At 44.4% G+C, this 23,167-nt stretch overlaps 1 protein-coding gene across 6 annotated transcripts in view; it reads right to left on the reverse strand.

Moving 5' to 3' along the window:
• Positions 1-23,167, reverse strand: part of ADAMTS17 (ADAM metallopeptidase with thrombospondin type 1 motif 17) — a 396,657-nt gene that overhangs the window by 98,406 nt on the left and 275,084 nt on the right. For all 6 annotated transcript variants that reach the window (XM_044933289.2, XM_025271613.3, XM_044933288.2 and 3 more), the window contains exon 15: positions 17,407-17,527. In XM_044933289.2, the coding sequence (XP_044789224.2) occupies positions 17,407-17,527 (121 nt within the window). The remainder of the gene's footprint in view (positions 1-17,406; positions 17,528-23,167) is intronic.

Here is a 23,167-nt window from a genome sequence, read left to right on the forward strand (position 1 = left end):
GTATATTCATTCAGATATTTTACTGCTTATACCAATGTCTACACAAAACAAATATGAAAATATCACACAGTATATGTTTTGTCTATATTTTATTTAAGTGTTAGGAAAAGCATGTGAGTATTGTATTATACCACATTTTTTTAAGAAAAGCAGGCTATGTCTTCTATCCATGTATATATAGCTCTCCTTATTTTTCATTTACATTGCTCTGTAGCTTATGCAACTACTCCCCTACTGATTTAGGTTATTTAAAAATTGTCATTTAGGACATTAAGGTTATTTCAAAATTGTCACTTTTAGAAAATATGCTATATCATATATACATGGGCATCACCAGATGGTCAACACCGAAATCAGATTGATTATATTCTTTGCAGCCAAAGATGGAGAAGCTCTATACAGTCAGCAAAAACAAGACCAGGAGCTGACTGTGGCTCAGACCATGAACTCCTTAGTGCCAAATTCAGACTTAAATTGAAGAAAGTAAGGAAAACCACTAGACCATTCAGGTATGACCTAAATCAAATCCGTTATGATTATACAGTGGAAGTGAGAAATAGATTTAAGGGCCTAGATCTGATAGATAGAGTGCCTGATGAACTATGAAATGAGGTTCGTGACATTGTACAGGAGACAGGGATCAAGACCATCCCCATGGAAAAGAAATGCAAAAAAGTAAAATGGCTGTCTGGGGAGGCCTTACAAATAGCTGTGAAAAGAAGAGAAGTGAAAAGCAAAGGAGAAAAGGAAAGATATAAACATCTGAATGCAGAGTTATAAAGAATAGTAAGAAGAGACAAGAAAGCCTTCTTCAGTGATCAGTGCAAAGAAATAGAGGAAAACAACAGAATGGGAAAGACTGGGGATCTCTTCAAGAAAATCAGAGATACCAAAGGAACATTTCATGCAAAGATGGGCTCGATAAAGGACAGAAATGGTATGGACCTAACAGAAGCAGAAGATATTAAGAAGAGATGGCAAGAATACACAGAAGAACTGTACAAAAAAGATCTTCACGACCAAGATAATCAAGATGGTGTGATCACTCACCTAGAGCCAGACATCCTGGAATGTGAAGTCAAGTGGGCCTTAGAAAGCATCACTATGAGCAAAGCTAGTGGAGGTGATGGAATTCCAGTTGAGCTCTTTCAAATCCTGAAAGATGATGCTGTGAAAGTGCTGCACTCAATATGCCAGCAAATTTGGAAAACTCAGCAGTGGCCACAGGACTGGAAAAGGTCAGTTTTCATTCCAATCCCAAAGAAAGGCAATGCCAAAGAATGCTCAAACTACCACACAATTGCACTCATCTCACACGCTAGTAAAGTAATGCTCAAAATTCTCCAAGCCAGGCTTCAGCAATATGTGAACCGTGAACTTACTGATGTTCAAGCTGGTTTTAGAAAGGCAGAGGAACCAGAGATTAAATTGCCAACATCCGGTGGATCATGGAAAAAGCAAGAGAGTTCCATAAAAACATCTATTTCTGCTTTATTGACTATGCCAAAGCCTTTGACTGTGTGGATCACAATAAACTGTGGAAAATTCTGAAAGAGATGGGAATACCAGAACACCTGACCTGCCTCTTGAGAAATTTGTATGCAGGTCAGGAAGCAACAGTTAGAACTGGACATGGAACAACAGACTGGTTCCAAATAGGAAAAGGAGTTCGTCAAGGCTGTATATTGTCACCCTGATTATTTAACTTATATGCAGAGTACATCATGAGAAACGCTGGGCTGGAAGAAGCACAAGCTGGAATCAAGATTGCCAGGAGAAATGTCAATAACCTCAGATATGCAGATGACACCACCCTTATGGCAGAAAGTGAAGAAGAACTAAAAAGCCTCTTGATGAAAGTGAAAGTGGAGAGTGAAAAAGTTTGCTTAAAGCTCAACATTCAGAAAACGAAGATCATGGCATCTGGTCCCATCACTTCATGGGAAATAGACGGGGAAACAGTGGAAACTGTCAGACTTTATTTTTCTGGGCTCCAAAATCACTGCAGATGGTGACTGCAGCCATGAAATTAAAAGATGTTTACTCCTTGGAAGGAAAGTAAAGACCAACCTAGATAGCATATTCAAAAGCAGAGACATTACTTTGCCAACAAAGGTTCGTCTAGTCAAGGCTATGGTTTTTCCAGTGGTCATGTATGGATGTGAGAGTTGGACTGTGAAGAAGGCTGAGCGCCAAAGAATTGACGCTTTTGAACTGTGGTGTTGGAGAAGACTCTTGAGAGTCCCTTGGACTGCAAAGAGATCCAACCAGTCCATTCTGAAGGAGATCAGCCCTGGGATTTCTTTGGAAGGAATGATGCTAAAGCTGAAACTCCAGTACTTTGGCCACCTCATGTGAAGAGTTGACTCATTGGAAAAGACTCTGATGCTGGGAGGGATTGGGGGCAGGAGGAGCAGGGGACGACAGAGGATGAGATGGCTGGATGGCATCACTGACTCGATGGACATGAGTCTCAGTGAACTCCGGGAGTTGGTGATGGACAGGGAGGCCTGGCATACTGCGATTCATGGGGTCACAAAGAGTCGGACATGACTGAGCGACTGATCTGATCTGATCTGATCTGATATGAATATGCACACAAGACCCCTCAGTGAAATACTAGCAACCTATTTCAACAATGTAAAAAGAGATTATATACCATGGTCAAAGATAATTTATCCTAGGAATTCAAGATTGGTTCAACATATAAAAATCAACCAATGTAATTTATCTGAAAAAGGACAAAACACTTTTTCATTTCAATGGACACAGAGAAAGCATTTGGCAAACTTAATACTATTCCATGATGAAAATACTTAACAAACTAGGAATAAAAGGAAACTTCCTCAGCCTAATAAAGAGCATTTATAAAAAACCCACAGCTAACATCAAACTAAATGGTAAAATATTTAATGGTTTACTTTTAAGATCAGGAAGACGAAAAGGATGTTCAGGAAATGCTCTTGCCAGTTCTATTCAACACTGTACTAAAAGTTCTCTCTCCGTCAATTAGGCAAGAAAAAGATTTTCAAAAGGCATTCAAATTGGAAAGGAAGAAGTAAAATTATCTCTATTTGCAGATGTCAAGACTTTATATATAGAAAAATACTAGGGAAGCCATTAAGATCTGATAGAACAGGTTCAGCAAGGTTGCAAGATATGAGATCAATATACAAAAATTGACTGCATTTGTATTCATTAGGGTTAAACATTTCCAAATGAAATTAAGAAAAACACTTGACTTAATATTAAAAACAATCAGGAAAAAATTTAATAAAAGATGTATAAGATATCTACACCAAAGACTACAGAAATCTAGTTGAAAGATATTAAAGAAAATATAAATAAATGGAATGACACTACATGTTCAGGGATCAGAAGACTTAACATTGTTAAGGTGGGAATACCTAAAAATTGATTTACAGATTAAACAAAATCCTTACTAAAATTCCAGATTTTTTTCCCCCCAAAATGACAAGGTGATTCTCAAATTCATATGCAAATGCAAGGGATCCAGAATAGCCAAAACAATATTTAAAAAGAATAAAGTTGGAGGACTGACAATTCTTGCTTTCAAAGTCCTAGTCAGCTCCTGTAATCAGGACAACGTGGTACTAGCCTAAGGACAGATATTTCTATTAATGAAATACAATTGAGACTCTAGAAATAAGTCCCTTATTGATTTCTTAAAACAAAAATGCCAAGAATATTCAATGGAGAAAGAACATTATTTTCAACAGTGTTGGGATGACTGTATATTTACATACAAAGGAATGAAGAGGGACTTTTACCTCAAACTGTACATAAAAACCTAACTAAAATTGGTCATAGACCTAAATCTTAGAGCTAAAACTATAAAATTCCTAGAAGAAAACAGTGAAAGAAATCTTTGTATCCTTGGATTAGGCACTAGTTTTTTAGATAGCAAAAGTGAAACTGTACAAGTCCCTGTATTCTTGTCTTTTGAAGTACAATGCTGATTCAAGAGTTAATGACTGGGAAATGTGAAGATGCAAAAATGAAGAATGGCTGTTGGGCTAGGGAACTGGTAACGATTCAGACTATAATTCTGCCACATAGCAGAATCACCGAACTCCCACTTCCCTGAATGACATAGATAAAGGCTTGACACACATTCCTAAGTTGTCTGGGAAACAGACCCCTCCAGATGAAAACTGCTTATCAACAAGAACACAGACTCTAGACTGGTTGAAACCAGAAAATCGATGATGCTTGAAACTTCACCCTGATGCCAACCAACCCAAGAATTGTCCACAAGCTGATCATGCCCTGTTCCTTGAACACTGAAAAACTTCTCACCATCCCCTCCAGGGTGGGTCATACAATCTTGAGGGCAGCAGCCCACTGTGGCCCCCTTTGCCTGGCAAAGCAATAAAATCCACTCTTTTCTACTTCATCCAAAACTCTGGGTCTGCATTTCTATTTAGCACCGGTGAACAGAGGCTGAGTTTTGGCAACAAACGCACAAGCAACAGAAGGAAAAAAAGAAAATGGATCATATTAAAATTTTAAACTTTGTGCTTCAAAGGATACCATCAAGAAAGTGAAAAGGCAAACTCATACACTGGGAGAAAATATTTGCAAATCATTTTGATAAAAGAACTATGTCCAGAGTATATAAAGAAACCTTACAACTCAATAATAAAGTGGCAAACAATCCAATTTAAAAATGGGCAAAGTATTTTAATAGACATTTCTCCAAAGACGATGCATGAAAGGCCAAAAGGCACATGAAAAGAGTCTCAGCTTCATTAGTAATTAAAGAAATACAAATCAAAACAATGTGATACCACTTCATACTTACTAGGATACCTATAATAAAAATGATAAACAATAACCAGTGCTGGAGAGAATGTGGAGAATTTGAACCCCTCACTTACTGCTAGTAGGAATGTAAAATGGTAGAGGAATATTGGAGAAGAGTTTGATAGTTCCTCAAAACAGGAAAAATAGAATTACCATACAACCTACCAATCCTACTCCTATATATTATATACCCAAGAAGAATGAAAAATATGTCCATATAAAAACTTATACACAAAGGTTTATATCAGCATTATTCATTATAACCAAAAAAGCAGAAAAAACTCAAATGTCCACCAAGTAATGAATGTATTTTTACATTCACATTTTAAAAATATGAAATCCATTTTTACAATGGGTATGATTTAGCAAAAAAAAAAAAAATGAAACACTGATAAATGATATAATATGGAAGAAACTTGAAAATACTATACTAAATTACTAAGGCCAGTCACAAAGATCACATATTGTATGATGCCATTTATAGAAAATGTCCAGAACAGACAAATAGACACAGAAAGTAGCTACCTAGGGCTGGGGTAGGGGGAGGGAGATGGGGAATGACTGCTAACGGGTGTGGGGTTTCTTTCTGGGATAACTGTGATCATGGCTGAAGAACGCTGTACATTTACTAAAGCCCTTTGAATTGTACACCTTAAATGGATGAATCTTATGGTATGTGAATTAAACCTCTGCAAAAGCGTTAAAAAATCATAAATTGCAATGAACAGCTTTGCACGTCTATCTATGCATATATACAATGTCACACACATCAGCTGTGAGAATTGCTGGGTCAAACATACCTTCAGTTCAGTTCAGCTCAGTCGCTCAGTCGTGGCCGACTCTTTGCGACCCCATGGACCGCAGCACGCCAGGCCTCCCTGTCCATCACCAACTCCTGGAGTTTGCTCAAATTCATGTCTATTGAGTTGGTGATGCCATCCAACCATCTCATCTTCTGTCATTCCTTTTCCTCCTGCCTTTAATCTTTCCCAGCATCCGGGTCTTTTCAAATGAGTCAGTTCTTTGCATCAGGTGGCCAAAGTATTGGAGTTTCAGGTTCAGCATCAGTCCTTCCAATGACTATTCAGGACTGATTTCCTTTAGGATTGACTGGTTGGATTTCCTTGCAGTCCAAGGGACTCTCAAGAGTCTTCTCCAACACCACAGTTCAAAAGCATCAATTCTTCGGTGCTCAGCTTTCTTTATGGTCCCTCTCTCATATCCATACATGACTACTGGAAAAACCATAGCTTTGACTAGATGGACATTTGTTGGCAAAGTAATTTCTCTGCTTTTAAATAAGCTGTCTAGGTTGGTCATAACTTTTCTTCGAAGGAGCAAGCATCTTTTGATTTCATGGCTGCAGTCACTGTCTGCAGTGATTTTGGAGCCCCCCAAAATAAAGTCTCTCACTGTTTCCACTTTGTCCCCATCTATTTGCCATGAAGTGATGGGACCGGATGTCATGATCTTCGTTTTCTGAATGTTGAGTTTTAAGCCAACTTTTTCACTCTCCTCTTTCACTTTCATCAAGAGGCTCTTTAGTTCTTTGTTTTCTGCCATAAGGGTGGTGTCATCTGGATATCTGAAGTTATTAATATTTCTCCCAGTAATCTTGATTCCAGCTTGTACTTCATCCCAGTTCAGCATTTCTTATGATGTACTTTTCATATAAGTTAAATAAGCAGGATGACAATGTATAGCCTTGAAGTATTCCTTTCCCAATTTGGAACCAGTGTGTTGTTTCATGTCCAGTTCTGACTGTTGCTTCCTGACCTGCATACAGATTTCTCAGGAGACAGGTAAGGTGGTCTGGTTTTCCCATCTCTTTAAGAATTTTCCAGTTTGTTGTGATCCACACAGTCAAAGTCTTTGGCATAGTCAATAAAGCAGAAGTAGATGTTTTTTCTGGTACTCTCTTGCTTTTTCTGTGATCCAACAGATGTTGGCAATTTGATCTCTGGTTCCTCTGCCCTTTCTAAATCCAGCTCGAACATCTGAAAGTTCATGGATCATGTACTGTTGAAGCCTGGCTTGGAGAATTTTGAGCATGACTTTGCTAGCATGTGAGATGAGTGCAATTGTGCAGTAGTTTGAGCATTCTTTGGCATTGCCTTTCTTTGGGATTGGAATGAAAACTGACTTTTTCCAGTCCTGTGGCCACTGCTGCATTTTCCAAATTTGCTGGCATATTGAGTGCAGCACTTCCACAGCATCATCTTTTAGGATATGAAATAGCTCAACTGGAATTTCATCACCTCCACTAGCTTTGTTCATAGTGATGCTTCCCAAGGCTCACTTGACTTCACATTCCAGGATGTCTGGCTCTAGGTGAGTGATCACACCATCGTGATTATCTGGGTGATGAAGATCTCTTTTGTATAGTTCTTCTGTGTATTCTTGCCACCTCTTCTTAATATCTTCTGCTTCTGTTAGGTCCATACCATTTCTGTCCTTTATTGTGCCCATCTTTGCATGAAAATTTCCCTTGGTATCTCTAATTTTTTGAAGAGATCTCTAGTCTTTCCCATTCTATTGTTTTCCTCTACTTCTTTGCACTGATCACTGAGGAAGGCTTTCTTCTCTCTCCTTGCTGTTCTTTGGAACTCTGCATTCAGATGTTTATATCTTTCCTTTTCTCCTTTGCCTTTCACTTCTCTTCTTTTCTCAGCTATCTATAAGTCCTCCTCAGACAATCATTTTGTCTCTTTGCATTTCTTTTTCTTGGGGATGGCCTTCATCATGGCCTCCTGCACAATGTCACAAACCTCCATCCATAGTTCTTCAGGCATTCTGTCTATCCGATCTAATCCCTTGAATCTATTTGTCACTTCCACTGTATAATCATAAGGGATTTGATTTAGGTCATACAGGAATGGTCTAGTGGTTTTTCCTACTTTCTTCAATTTAAGTCTGAATTTGGCAATAAGGGGTTCATGATCTGAGCCACAGTCAGCTCCCGGTCTTGTTTTTGCTGACTGTACAGAGCTTCTCCATCTTTGGCTGCAAAGAATGTAATCAATCTGATTTCAGTGTTGACCATCTGGTGATGTCCATGTGTAGAGTCTTCTCTTGTGTTGTTGGAAGAGGGTGTTTGCTATGACCAGTGTGTTCTCTTGGCAAAACTCTATTAGCCTTTGCTCTGCTTCATTCTGTACTCCAAGGCCAAATCTGCCTGTTACTCCAGGTATTCCTTGACTTCCTAGTTTGGCATTCCAGTCCCCTATAATGAAAAGGACATCTTTTTTGGGTGTTATTTCTAGAAGGTCTTGTAGGTCTTCATTGAACCATTGAAACTGTTCAACATACATGCAAATTGAGTATTTCTTAAGTAAAACTTACTGCTTTGTGCTAAGTCCTAGGACTGTTTCCAAGAAGTCAGCTTTAGAGAAAGAAGCTTGTTTTCTAATTATGCATTAGAGTGAAGATGACAACATCATTACCACTGTGGGAAAGTGTAAATATTGACTTTTTCTATAGATGAAAAGTGATCAGATATTGACAGGTTTAGCCTAAAACCAAAAATAACCAAACCTAGACTGTCTTGACTCACCTGCATTCTATTCAACACAGAGGTCAATAATAAATCTGTCTACTGAAAAAATATACATGCAGTTTAAATGTTAAATGTACACCAAATTGCTCTCCATAATGCCTTAACTAATAAAGAAGTTAGCCAATTCTATAGGAGAATACATGTTGGTTCACATGTACAGATACTGGATATTATCATCAATCCTCTTGATATTTGCTAGTGTAAGATGTGAAACAGTATGATATCAACATGTAATGTGCGCTTCCCTCATTCCAGTGTGGATCTGCATCTGAGCATATTGGTCATTTGAGTTTTCTCTTCAGTTAACTACCGTATTCACAAGTGTTGTCCATTCTCCTACTGGCTTGTTGTTTTTATTTATAAGCAAGAGACTTGAAAATATATTTTTATCTATTAATGTGTATTTAATATATTTTGGACTGAAACTCTTAACTAGACTTGCATATATTTTTTTCTGTCATTTGTCATTTCTTTATGTATGGTGCTTTTTATTCCAAGGTTTTAATATGATAGTCATAGTTTTAATAATTGAGATCTCCTTTTTGTTTTCTGATTGCTTCTTCTCATGGCACTCTGTACTGGTTTTTTGAGTAAAATCACTTCTCAAATATTTCTAAGAATAGTTATTAGAGATCCGGAACTTCTATTATTTGAGTTATCTTGTTTTTCACATTTCGGTTATCTTGGTCTCTCCCATTTGTTGCAGACTCTTCTGAGAAGGATGCCACAGATGAGTTGCCTCTACATACAGTAACCTCCTTATCTGCAGTGTAACTTTCTGTAGTTTTAGCTACCTGCAGTTAATTGTAGTCTAAAAATATTAAATGGAAAATTCCAGAAATAACAGTAAGTTTAAAATTGCATGCCATTTGACTAACGTGATGAAATCTCATGCAGTCCTACTCCATCCTGCCCAGAACGTGAATTATCCCTTTGTTAACCATAACCTGCTTATTAGTCACTTAGTAGCCATCTCTTATCAGACTGACTATTGCAGTTTCACAACAGTCAAGTGATCTTTATTTTACTTTATAATGGCCCCAAGGCACCAGAGTAGTAATGCTGGAAATTTGCACATGCCAAAGAGAAGCTGTAAAGTTCTTTTTAAGTGAAAAGGTGGAAGTTCTAGACTTAACAAAGAAAGGGGGGAAAAATCATATGCTTAGGTTGCTAAGATCTATGGTAAGAATGAATCTTCCATTTATAAAACTGTGCACAAGGTAAAAAGAAATTTGCTGTCACATCTCAAACTGCAAAAGTTTATGGCCACAGTGCATGCTAAGTGCTTAATTAAGATGGAAAAGGCATTGTACAGTAAGATATTTTGAGAGAGAAAGACCACATTTACATAGTTTGTATTACAGGATAGTATTGTAATCGTTCTAAGCCTTCTCTGATTTTATTAGTTATTATTAATCTCTTACTGTGCCTAATTTGTATATTAGACTTTATCTCAGGTTGTGTATTTGTAGGGGAAAAAAGCATAGTATTGGAATAACCAAAAAATTCATTTGGGTTTTTCCATAAGATGTTATGTTGAAACCTGAAGGAACCTTTTGGCCAACCCAATATATATAGGGCCCCCGACCATTTATGCTTTCAGTCGTCCACTGGGGGTGTTGAAAGGTACCCCCCAGGGATAAGGGGGTCTACCGTACATGGATGGTGTTTGCTGCTTATCAGGACTGGCTTTCAGTTAGGGGCCAGGGAATGATATCACGTGTTGGCAACCAAAATACCAGAAGGCAGAGAAGTTTGCTAGAGGTGCTGTGTCATGGGGCTGGCCACCAAATATTGTCAGGTCTCTCTCTGGAATCATGGTAGGAATGCATTTCCTTGACCTCTTAAAATTATGTGACCATGCAACTTATTTTGCCCCTTAAAATGTGAGTGACAGTGGTGTATGTAAGAGTATCAGGATCTGCTCTGCCGTGTTCCCTTTCTCCTCCAAGGTAACTGTGGTGGTGTGTGTTGTGCTTGTTTGCTTATTTACTAGATCTAAACCAAATCTATTTATTCTCATTCAAACAACATATGAACATCAACTTGATATGAGCTTGCTCTCCCTAGACCTTTTAATAAGTTCCCGCTCATTCATTTTAAGGTGATCATGAAAAGCCAAGGAGATAAACACCTGTGTTCAACCAGCCATCCTAGACTGAAAGTTTAGTGGAGTCCTTGAGTCTTGATAGCAAGTATTTTGGCACTGTTACTAAAGATCCAGTCTTGGATGCCTACAAATAAATGTTTTATGCTTAGGAAGACTTCACAGATGTGAACACAGTCCGGTATGAGTTGTTTACTTCTTGTGCCCTGATCCTCCCTGATTCCCAGGCAGGCAGGATGACTTCTTGAACCAGGTGGGGGTATGGTCCTCCAGGCGATCCCCTCCAACCACCACTCACTTAAGGGCAGCAGCACCAACTTGCAGGCACAGCCCCTTCACTTTCCAGTCCTTTCAGCGTGTTGTTGTTGTATAGTCGCTAAGTTGAGTCTGACTCTTTGCAACCCCAAAGACTGTAGACAACCAGGCCCCTCTGTCCATGGGATTTCCCAGGCAAGAATACTAGAGTGGGTTGCCATTTCTTTCCCTAGGAGATCTTCCCAATCCAGGGATCGAACCCACATCTCCTGCATTCTTTACCGCTGAGCCTCATAGTATGAGACAAGGTTTTATGATTAAAAACAATTTTTGCTTCAGGAATTCAAAAAAAAAAAAAAAAAAAAAAAAAAAACATCTTTGAGGATCACAGCAATGGATTTTATATCACAAATCTCTCTTAGAGCAAAGTATTCCTTCTTGGGGAGTTTGAAGACTCATTGGATTCCAGGCATAGAAGATAGTGAAGTGTCAAAAATGAACACAAAATTGTTCAGGGTTGGTGGTGATTAAAACCTTTTTTGAGGAAATTTCCATTTAAATCATTAAACTGACCTGGTAACAGGATCTCCGAAAATTGCTGCTGTTACATGGACTTTTCCTACTTTGTGCTTAACAAACCTTGGTGTTAGCATCACCAGCAGAACCAAAGGCAACAGACGTATTTGCTGAGGTCCAAATCAGTTAGATTTCTACATTCCACAGCAAGGGGCATCTGCACTAAGTGTGTGCTCACCGGCCTATTTTTAAGCTTAGATTTGGCACCCGTAGTAGCGCTTAGAAGGCACCTATTTCCTTTCCTTTCTCAAGCACCTAGTGGACAGAGGCTGATGCGGAGTAAAGAGCTCAGGGCAGACACACAGCCCAGTTGTGTCTGAATAAAGGTAATCCCTGAATAATGGGGCAGGGCATTGCTGTGCTTGGGCTCTGCTAACCTTTCCTTCTAAGATGAGCTTCTCTGCTCATGACATGAAGTAATGAATAATGAAAGCGAAAATCCCTGAAGTGAAAAGCAGGGCCTCTGTCCACAAACCAAGGAAACCATCTCTCATGCACTGTCCCCAACAGAGCCCAAAGCCCATCCCAAGGTTGGCATAAAGAGTGACCAGCAAGGGAAAGAGTCCCATTACCAAGCCCGGAAGCCCCTTGTCATCCCTCATACCAGATGTCTCCCCTTTGCAGATGCCAGGTATCACTCTGTTGATGGCATGAAAGGTGGGGGTGGTTTACTCCAGGGATTCACAAGATAGAGTCACACTTTAGGGAAGACAGCAAGACTATCTTTAATTTAATTTTCCATTCTAGTCTCTGCCATTAAGCAGGAGAAATCCAGTTAGAGGGACACAATTTAGTGTCATGAGGAAGCCATGGATAAAAGTTAATACTGTCGCCATTATTCTAAGAGAACATGTAATTTTCGCCAAAAGGACAAGTAGTCAGGAAGAACTTCAAAATGATGTTGACCTTAAAATGATGTTGATCTTAAACCTGCCTCAAATTTTCTGAATAATTAATATCACCAGGCTATAAGCACATTTCTCTGCAAAATACCTTTTGTCTGAACTTTACATGTAGATTATTTAGATCATATTTTCCCCTTGTTACAGGTTTCAGGAGCATTAACTTTCTTTGGAAGAAAACCATTTAGTTGATAAGATGCCATGATGGAACATAGGTAATGCCCTGGCTACATTGACTGGGACACTTTTGAACAATTGTATCAAACATGTACAAAAAAAAAAAAAATCAAAGTTTTTTTTCTTTTGGGAGGGGTAATAATCTTTAAAAATGCATGGGGAGGCATTTGTGTAAGTTTCTAGTTTTTGCTGTTTACAAAAGTTGTTTATCAGAGTATTACTGTCTTTATGTTTATTCCTGATGGTTTCTCTGGTTCCAGTTGAAAATGATTTGGGAAGCCCAGGAGTCTGGCTAATATTCTGGCTCAGTTCTCAGAATGTGAGGTCAGTGCCGGTGGGCTGAACAAAGCCATGGCCTTCATCTCCAGCACGAAGACCAGGAGCGTCTTGTTAAGTGTCCCCCGCCTTTTAGGAAGCCCAACCATGTAATACGGAAACTTCCACTCTCTGGTAAATATTAGCATTTTCTGCCAAAGTGCCAGGTGGGGCTGAGGAGAGTGAAGACGTGTCCCTGGCATACTGACATGTGTTTCTGTATGGCCCCTAATCCGAAGAATCTTTATCTTTTATAGACTTAGAATTGGTTTTATTCCATAGCTTTTCTATTAGGTCATCAGTCTTATACATCAATTACACATAAGCGATATGTGTTTATCCACGGCTTCATACATGACTCACTCTCACTGACTCTACTTAGCAAACATTCAGGCACATAAGCAAGGTAAGAGCCCCACACCAGGCATATCACCACTAGTTCTGCTTGGAATAGCCAGAATCTTACATGAGAAACACCTGGGAATGGCTTTTGCCATCACACATGTGGACACTTTGGTACAAAGATTATTCCTGACTGAGAAAGAGAAACACATGGTGATTGGTTTACATGCATGTTGCAGGAACTGATGCTGTAGTTCACAGTCAGTGCAGAGAAGTGGCCTGTGTCAGCATCGCACAGCGGTAAACTTCCCCACGGAACCTCCACACCCCACACCTGGACACTGGACCTCAGAACTTGGCATGAGGTACAGGTTCTAAAGGTAATTACTGAACAAACATGTGACATGTGGATCTATCCACATTCAACAGGGATAGATCACATCATTCTCCTTTTTAAGAGCTGATAGTTTGAGAAGGTTCTCTTCAAGAACATAGTGCAAAGGGATTCAGAGCCCATGGGGCATCATGGCCAGCTCTTGGTGGGGACTTGAGTCCAGAGATGTCCTGGACTGGGTGTCCATGGACATCAGTCACCTTTCAAGTGTCAAGGAGCAGCATGGAATAATGTGAAAATGGCAATTTAATGAATGAAATGAAAGCATCCTATCAAGAACTTTCAAGTTTCTAAATTAAAAAAAGCTCAGCTGTTTCAACTCAATCTAAGGCTTGTGCATTCTGAAGCCCATCCATCAGAAAAGTAATATGATAGCCAATTCAAGTGGATTCCCCTAGAGCCAAGTGGCCCAAGACCTCATCTGTTCAAAGTCGGAAGGCAAGAGGCCAGAGAGCAATAAAACACTCAGCTCAGGACACTGCACTGGGACCTCTCCAGGACACCCGAGGCGGGCATCCTGGGGGTGTGGACACTCTCCCTGTGTAGGTCTGTTCGGGGTCCTCAACTCAAGTATGTGGGTTAAGGACCCAGAAGAGTTCAGGCAAGGGTCAGGACTTCATATAATTGGGCAAAAATCCTGCATTTGATACCGCTTTATCTTTTGGGTATGGTATTTTCTTTGATATTCACCCTCAGGATGATAAGGCATTCCTCCTCTCTCCTGTCTTTAGAGTTGGGCAGAGATGAAAGTTACCTTCGTATCTAAACTGACAAGATTCTGAATTCATCCAGCCACTCTTGGAGTCACCTAGATGTTACACAACCTGAGGGCTTTATGCCATTTCTAAGCTGGGTTTTTCCTGCAGCCTGAAATGTCCTTCCCAGATCTCCATTGTCATTTAATTCCTACTTATCCTTTAGGGTGTGGGGGCCACCCTCATCTGTCTGCAGGGCTGGGTGATGAGCCCCACCAGGACTTAGGGCCCCACGGTACCCCTAGAGCCGAGTGGAGCCCCCTCCACCTCACATGTGGGCTCAAGCTGTTTGCCCGAGGGTGCCCTCCCTTGACTGTGACCAGCTCAGTGACAGTTAACTTTTACTTCTGCAACTCAAGCTTAAAATGCAGCAGCGCTGAACAAACGTTCACAGGGTGAGTGGGCTCACAGGTGGCCGTGTGCATCATCTCAAGAATGTGCATTCCAGAATGTCAGACCTGGATTACACGTCTGTGTCTGATGAAACTTGAATTAGATAGCGACTCATCCATGTGTGAGTGAGCATTCTACACACATCTTCAATAAACAGAATCCATACTGACATGAGCTGATGCTCACAGACCCCAATCCCTAGGATTTGTTAAAGACAGCTTTAGACTTCAAAACGAAGGTGTAACATTTGGCAAGCATTTAGGACAGAACTTTTAGAGGTGGATGAAGCTAACTGAGCTTATCTTCCTCTGAAGGTTTGCTAAGACTTCAGTGAAGGAGCACTAAGTCGTATGTCAGGCTTCAGTGAAGGAGCACTAAGTCGTATGTCAGGGTGGGGACCACTCTCCTCCACCTGCCTTCTGGAAGGCTTCCAGTCCACCTGCCCTCTGCGTGTGCAGGGGGCCAGGCACAGGCTGGGGTGGAGAATGGGGGGAGCAGAGAAGGACGCTGCCGTCATAGGAGGAATGGATGTGCTCGTGCCAAGATCAAAGGCCAAAAAGTGCATTAGAGCCTGGGGGGAAAGACAGTGCTTCTGTCCTGATCTAAGCGCTCTTGAGGTTGGCAGCTCTGTGGCGCACAGTGGTCATTTACAAAGGACTATGGTGGAACCTTTCTTAGGGCTCTAGAACTGCCTGGGGGCAGACGTGGGCAACGGCTGTGCTCGACTGCCTTCCACAGAGCGGAGCAATTGCACAGCTCAGCTTACTGGAGCTCAGCACAACATTCAGTTTATACACATAAAGTGTTCTAATGCTGACTTAAAAAAAAAAAAGTCAGTAACAAACACGTGCCGGCAGCTGAGGTCTGTTCTTAAGCAGCCTTGCTGCTCAGGTGCAGCAGGAGGCAAGGTCAGTCTCATGGCCAACCGGAGCTGGAGTCCAAACAGGGACAGTGGCATCAGACAAAACAGAGAGCGGATGTCCGCAAAGGTGCAGAGCACTGCTGTCCGAGAGAACTTTCTACAAGGAAGGAGCACTTCTCTCTGTGACATTCAACGCAGGAGCCCCCTGTCACACGTGGCAACGGGGCATTGAAATGTGGCTCACGGGACTGAGGACTGAAGTTTTATGTTGGTTTAATTTAAACTAATTATATTTAAAATCTGAATGGACGTTGGTGGCCTGTGGCGACTGCACTGGATGGTGCGGCTTTGGGGGGCGCCTCCCCCACACTGACTCGTTCCAGTGGCAGCTTCTTTGGCTTTCGTCAGAGCCGGGCAGGAGGCAGAGGTTCCCTCAAGAGGCCGGCCCCACAGCCTGGGCACCCATCTTCAAAGTCCGGAAACCAGCCCTTACTGAGCCGGAAGTGTAATTCTCACTTGCGTGTGGCTCTGGTTTGGCTGTCAGGATTCTGCAGAGTGTCTGAGTAGTAGGAGCCCTTTCCGTGAGGTGTCTAGAAGCAGCCTTTGCTCCAGACCAGGGCTCCTGTACCAACAGAGAAAGGGAGCCGTGCATGGATTCTCCTCTCTGCTCACTCTGTGGGACAGGGGGAACAACTGTGATCCTGTCCCCGTACAGGGGGAATGAGCCTGAAACGCCTCCATTCAAAGCAGCTCTGGGAATTGGAAGCTTCTAGCTCAGCTCCACTCAGCGAGTTATCCTGGTGCCGTCATCCTCGGCGGTGTCAGGAGAAGGGACACTCACTCACCCTCCGGGCGACTTGCCCGCCTCGTGCTCCTCTTCTTGAGTGAGTGTCAAGCAGCTACTTCCCTGGACATTCTAAGTTGGCAGCCACCAGGCAGGCAATCAGAAACTCTCCCACCTCTGGGTAAGGCAGCCCACACACACAGGCTGTGAAGACGGTTCCAGCGGAAAGACTGTGCCACCCATCAGCTGAACCCTGCGACTTCTCCAGGCCTGGGGAGGGGGCCGGGCTACATCTGGGATTCGGGAGTCACAGGGACTCTGCAGTCCCAGCCAGCAGCCACATCACGGACATCCCAGGACATGGGGCTTCAGGCATGTTTAGGGATGTGTGTAAATACTATCCTTTTATTGACGGAAAATTCAGAGACAGAAAAGAACCTCATCATTTTACATGGGTAAAAACGATGTGGACAAGTGTCTTTCTTGTCACCTTTGTATGCGGGACAGACAGACGAGCTGGCACGCGCTGCGAGGGGCGGGGGTGGGGGGAGGCTGGTGGGACAGGGAGCCACTGCATGAGAATGGACCTCGGGCGCCAACCCACAGCACTGGGGCAGACCATTCATGTCAAAGAACCTAAACATGTCATTCTGGCTATAATGTTTTTCTCTGCCTTTCAGAAATCTTAAGACTAAAGTGCAGGGTGCCCTAAATACTATTGTGGGTGCGTGCTCAGTCACTCAGTTGTGTCCAATTCTTTGCAACTCCGTGGACTGTAGCCCACCAAGCTCCTAAGCTCCTCTGCCCCTGGGGATTCTCCAGGCAAGAATACTGGGGTGGATTGCCATTTCCTTCTCCAGGGGAATCTTCCCAACCCAGGGATCGAACCTGCGTCTCTTGCAATGGCAGGAAGATTCTTTACTGCTGTGCCACCTGGGAAGCCCCCTGAACTATTATTAACTGGTCCATACATGTAAGATGCAAGGAAGCCAAGTGATCATTATGGACTTTGGGCAAGAGAGGATCCAGTAAGATTGGCTTTGGGGCAATAAAATGCACAGCACTTGTAGGCTGTCCGGTTGCTGCAGCAACACCCTGGGGCCCGTGCTCACCCGTCTGCTCTCAGTGGCCGGGGCCACCTTTCCAGAGGTTCGAGCTCACCTGTGCCCCGAGCGTGGCTGAAGTCGCCCTTGACCACGCGGCAGGTCTTGCCGTCCCCGCTGCAGACCCCACACCGGTCTTCTTTGGCCGCAGACCCGATGATGCCATCACAGCCGATTTTCTAAACAAGCAGAGTGCTGGGTTATTCTGAGTGTAGCACTCAGAGGCACACCCTGCAGGGCTGACTCTCCATGAGGCCCAGCAGGCTGGCACGGGAGGGCTCACAACACCTCCAGAGGCCCAAGCAAATATTTTAAAACCAGGAGAGAAAAAGAATACAATCTAGCTTGTATTACATTTGCCCTTACACCACATAGTCATCAAATACCTGCGTTAGTGTCTGTTAGGGAGGAGGGATCTGTGAAGGCCCAGAGGAGGGCCTGGAACTCACACTGAGGCCTGGGCCAGGCCCCTCCAGAGCCGCCCGAGGTGGGGCCATGGGGAGAAGGGAAGCCAGCTCCCACACCTCCCGGCATGGCCACAGTTTCACACGACCCATGCTCCCCTTGGAGCTGCGTGAGTCCATGATTCTATCTCGGCTGGAATAACCAACAGTCTCAGAAGACACGGCAGACACCATAGTGACTTTTCTGCTGGGGTCAGGAAGCCCAGAGCTCACTCAGGCTGGCTGGGCGCGAGCCCCCTAGTCCTCAGTCAGGGGGATTTAGCCCAGGAAGATACCCTGCTGCTCCAATTTTTTCAGACAGGCCTGTCTGAGGGCAGAGGAGGGTCACCCTGACCCTGGCTGGCCCCAGGGAAGCACAGTCAGTTCATAAAAAGTGGAAAAAGGTTGTGAATTCCTGTTTCTCCTTAAAAAAAAATTCACGAGACTTTTATGGTCTGCAAAATAACATACCTGAGTTTATGTTACGGTAAACACTGGTGTGTTTAATTATTTGCTAGTTAAATTGCTAAAATGTCTCTCCACCCATCTCCCCTGGAGTAAAGAATTCCAGAACAAGAACGGGGTCTCCACTGCCCTGTATCCTGCATCAGGCTGGGAAGGGTTCTAATCCAGACAAGCCAAGCCCAGGTGACTGCACCCCTTCCCCCTTCTGTGTCCCCGCTCCCAAGGGGGCAGGGCACAGAGTAGAGCCAGCCGCACCACAAACCTCCTGGAGGCAAAGGCTTGGCCCCGCAGCTCACCCAATGAACCAGAACCCTCTGTTTCATAAGGGCAGTGTTTCTTAAACATCAAGGTGCATCTACCTCACCAGGAGGGCCGTGAAAACACAGATGCAGGACCCATTCCCAGAGTTTCTGATCCAGCAGGGCTGAATGGACCCGAGTATCTCTATTTCTGTGAAGTTTCCAAGTGCTGCTGGCCAGGACCACACTCAGAGAACCCTGGCACTGTGGCATGCTACACGAAACGCAAATGAGGCTTCATACTGAACAGTGTGGAGTCTCGCCCTTGGATGCTTTTGTTTCTTTGGGAAAGAATTAGTGAGAACTTATTATCATGTGTCCAAAAATGATATCGTCACTGAATGTATTTCAGCGAAGACTTGAAGATATGCTAAGGGCAAAGCAAATTTGGTTCCCAAATGAAATGAAAACTGAAAAAGGGCAATACATTTTTAAAAAAGAAACTCCAATGTGTCCAAAGTTAGTATAAAAACAGCTACAGGGCGAGAAGATCAGGGGCTTTGGCAGCCAGAGACCAGGCAAGGTGTGAACAGAGAAAGTGAATGAAGGGGTGAGTCAGTGACGAATGGAGACCCAGACTGGTAAGCGGCATTGACCGTCACACCTTGCCAGGGCAGACCACCCCGTGAGACCTGGAGATAGGCGAGCTGGATCGTGTGGCAGGAGCTGCCTCCGTTCACGATCTGGACTGCTGGCTAATTCCTGGGAAGATGCTTAACACAAAATTACAGGCACTACGCACAGAAGGCAGCCAAGATCCAAAATTCTCCTCAACCGGCAGCCTCTGCAACTCCGTGTGGTCAGATCTGTGTGCCACGCGTGTGCTGCCCAATTTCGTGTCTCCTGTCCCAGAGTCTAATGTCTCGGTCCCTAGCCTGTTTCCAGTACTGCCACAGGGCCAAGACCCCCGAGCTGGCCCCTGCACCTTGCCTCTTTCACGTCACCCTGACCTGTCCCCACGTGGCTTCCCTGTCTCCAGGTACTCTCACTGGTTTCCTATTATGCTTTTAATCACACTGCGGCTCAGCAATAGTGGGTTTCTGATTGGAGCAGGTACCACTGATATCTCAGTCAGGGTGTCCAGATAAAAGTTTTCTGGATACTGTACGCTAACAGCCCTCCTGGTCTGGACAGCTTTCCCCAGCCCAGCGAAGGCACATGGCAAACCTAGGGGCCACACAGTGAGTGTCTGGCAGAGCCAGGAGCAGTCCTTCACCTCCTGCCTCCTGGCCTCAGGCTGGCTGGGGAACCCTGATGTCCCCAGCCTGGGACTGAGGCCACTGTAAGACGTTCTGGACAAGGTCAGGCTTCTCCCCAGAACATGCTGGGTTTGTGAGAATTTTGAAATGCTCAGAATAGGGAAGCTAAAAGAACACCAAAAACACTACCTTTGGGAAAAGGAGGTGTTGGGGCAGAATCCATGCTGGAATTTCAAAAGGCTACTTGTTGTCTGGCTGAGATCTTGTGTGTGTGTGGCTGTGTGTGCGTGTGTATGCACGTGTGTGTGTGTGCATATGTGCTCAGTCACTCAGGCTCCTCTGTCCATGGATGTTCCTGGTAAGACACAGCTAGGAGGCGAAGTCTGCATTTCAAATCTGCCAGACTAAGAATTCACCTGGATGCAAGATGGACAGGCATGGGAGGAGCTTCCAGGAGGAGCAAGACGAGGGACTCACTGGGAAGAAGGACACCACTTTCCTAGATGAGCAAACCGCTTTCCCTCCCAAGGGTCCCCTGAAAGAAGGATCTTGGTGGGGAAAAGAAAGTGAGAATGAGGAAGGGCAGTAGTGCAAATGAATGCTCGCAAAGCTGCTGCATAGCCAGGGCAGCATCAGGTGTCCTCGGGGGCCCCCTCCCCCGGCAGGAGACACTGCCGCTCCGGACAAGCAGAGGCAGGTGGGGGGCCCACGGTGAGAACCACTGTGATTCTCACCATTGCTCCTAAAGCATAACATAAAGAATGTGTGCACGCTTGCTCAGTAGCAGGCCCCAGCTGACACCGAGTTAGACCTCATGGGATCCAATGTTTAAGAATATGCAATGTTTGGAATTGGTTTCCATTTTTTCAGGGATGAAGTCACCATCAGTTGGGGGCCTGGTGAGACGAGACTGTCCACGGGACGGCTGGGTGCCCTGTGGCTTTGCAACACTTGAGTATGCTTGGACTGCAAGCAGCCAGCCCTCGCCTCCTTTTGAGAGTCCAGGTTATTCACAGGTAAGTCCAGGGGCCCACTGTCAGCATGTTTCTCTGAGGAGGTGTTGTACCATTCTTTCCAAAACATGAGCCCCCTGCTTATTTTTTCACTGGGGTGATGACTCTTGAGGGCTAAAATTAGGCTACCAAGATGGTGTGCCCTTCCACACAGTCCTCACTCAGCACCCGCTAAAGGAACAACGCCTCCTGGTCTGACCAGCTGTGGTCAATGTCCAGAACAGAGAGACGACCTCCTGGGCCCAGGAACACAAGCTCACCAAACTCCAGCAGGCTGCAGTCACCTGGAGGCCTTGGTGGGTCACCCATTGCCCAAGGATTTGTGTTCCTGCAGAATTCCCAGGTGAGGCTGCAGGCCCAGGGCCTCGTGGAAGACCACTGGGCTAGGTTTGGAGCTCAGAGAGGGACCTTCTTGGAGACAGCCACTGCTGAGAGACCCCAGCCCTGTGTCCTAAAGAAGTGTCCCTTCCGGTCGGGAAAGGTCCCATGTCTTGAGCTCCCACTGGAGCTGTGCCCCTGAGCCAAAGCTGTTCTGGGCTGAGGACCCCTCAATGGATGTGGGGGCCTCCCTCTGCTCTCGGAAATGGGGCGCACTTACAGTGGTGCTCAGGTCAAGTAAAGAACCTACGGGAAGCTCCATATGACAGAACGTCTGGTTATAAATCCCAAAACGCCTTCGGCGAGGGCCTCACAGACCACCTGGATGCCTGTTTATGGCTGTTCAGAACTTCCAACTCACAGGTCTCTACCCAGGAAGCAGAGACCCAGATCTGGGAACCTTCAACAGCCTTGTTTGTAGGACTCACAGCATCTTCCGTGTTAAACTGTCAAAGGCTGGATACAGGGGGAAGGTTCTCCGTTATTTTCTCTTCTTTCCTTACCCAGCATTCTGCTTTAATCTTAAAAACTAGCTTCTTTTGTTAAAATTTCACCTCTCAGAACAGAAGTGTCCTCAGACATGACTTCAGATTGTAGCCAGCTGGCTTCTGGATTAGGGCAAAGCTACCTGGCAGGTGGGCAGTCAGCTTCTCTTCTGAAAATGCTGTGCTAATGCTAATGTGTGAACTGAGGAGAGTTACACATTTGGATATGAGCCTCAGTTTCCCCATTCTAAAAATGAGAGTATTAACCTCAGTCTCTGAGGGTTGCTGCAAAAATTACCTCTGTTCTGGTTGGAGAAACCCAAGCTCACCTCTCAGGCCCAGATGAGAGGTGGGCCCTGTTGGGATGGATGGAGCCTGCTCCTGGGCCACCTTCCTTCTATGGGGCTGGGGGACAAGCTCCCCCTCCTCTGATCTGAGCAGAGTAGGGCTCAACAGGTAATTGTCATCTCTCCCTTTTCTGCCACAGACTCCCTGCTCTCCAGAAAAGGCAGAGGGGAAGGAGAAGGCCTGCAGAACCGCATCTTCCCTCTCCACACACAAGCCGAGTGCAGAGTCCCATGTGCAGGCGGGCTCTCCTGTATTGTCAAGCAGCCCCACCTGCAGCAGGTCGTGGTCTGTCCTGTGGGATTCTCAGGTCAGGTACACACAGGGATGCGGGCAGGGTCACCCTGTAAGTTAATTCTTTGGGGCGCGCAGCGGCTGGGACAGTTTTGCGTGCTGTGCTCTCTGCCTGGTATTATTTTAGATGGCAACTGCATTTAAAGGCAGGGCATGCAGGGCATGTCTCGGAACAGCAGTGAATCTCAAAACCAAGGGGCAACAGCCAAACTCATCTGCCAACAGTGGTATTTCCTCCCTCTGCTACAGCGTAGTTCAAGAAACGCACTATATACTTGGAAGAGGCTGGATTCTCCACTCCCCCTGCCCCCCACCCAGATGCTGACTGTCACAGGAGATTTAATGACTGTGTTTATGAGGTTTGGTGTTCTAGAGGACAAGATGACAAAACCAAAGGAAACTCCAAACAATTCACTCTTGTGTCTTCCCATTTATCCCAGGGATCACTTTTCCACATACACTAGGAAAACCTGCTACCCGTTTCTGAGCTTTCAATGCAGTTGCTAGTCAGCATCTGTTGGTCAGAGCTCTGTTCTGCTGACGAGCCAGGGTGCGTGTGACACCAAGGGGAGGACACTGTCCAGGGTGTACTTAACTGAAGGTTCAGGATGGTTGGGCCTTGGCGGGAAAGGCACAAGTTCTTTCAGTAAAGACAGTTCCTATAGAACATGCAAAAAGCCTAGGAGAGCATTAGTACTCAGGGCTGTGTTCTGAAGGAGGGGGAAGGATGGACCATGAACAGCACAGAAGTGAGGAATATCCACTTCAGTGCTGGAAAACCTGAATGCTTTCCCTGGCATCCTGCCCCTGTTGATGGATGATCACCAGCTACAGTTAACCTCTTGGTCACCACATCCACTGACCATGTCTCCATCCTCATCTTTGGCCCGTCACTCTT

Source organism: Bubalus bubalis, chromosome 20 (genome assembly GCF_019923935.1).
Source record: "Bubalus bubalis isolate 160015118507 breed Murrah chromosome 20, NDDB_SH_1, whole genome shotgun sequence".
Classification (NCBI taxonomy): Eukaryota; Metazoa; Chordata; class Mammalia; order Artiodactyla; family Bovidae; genus Bubalus; species Bubalus bubalis.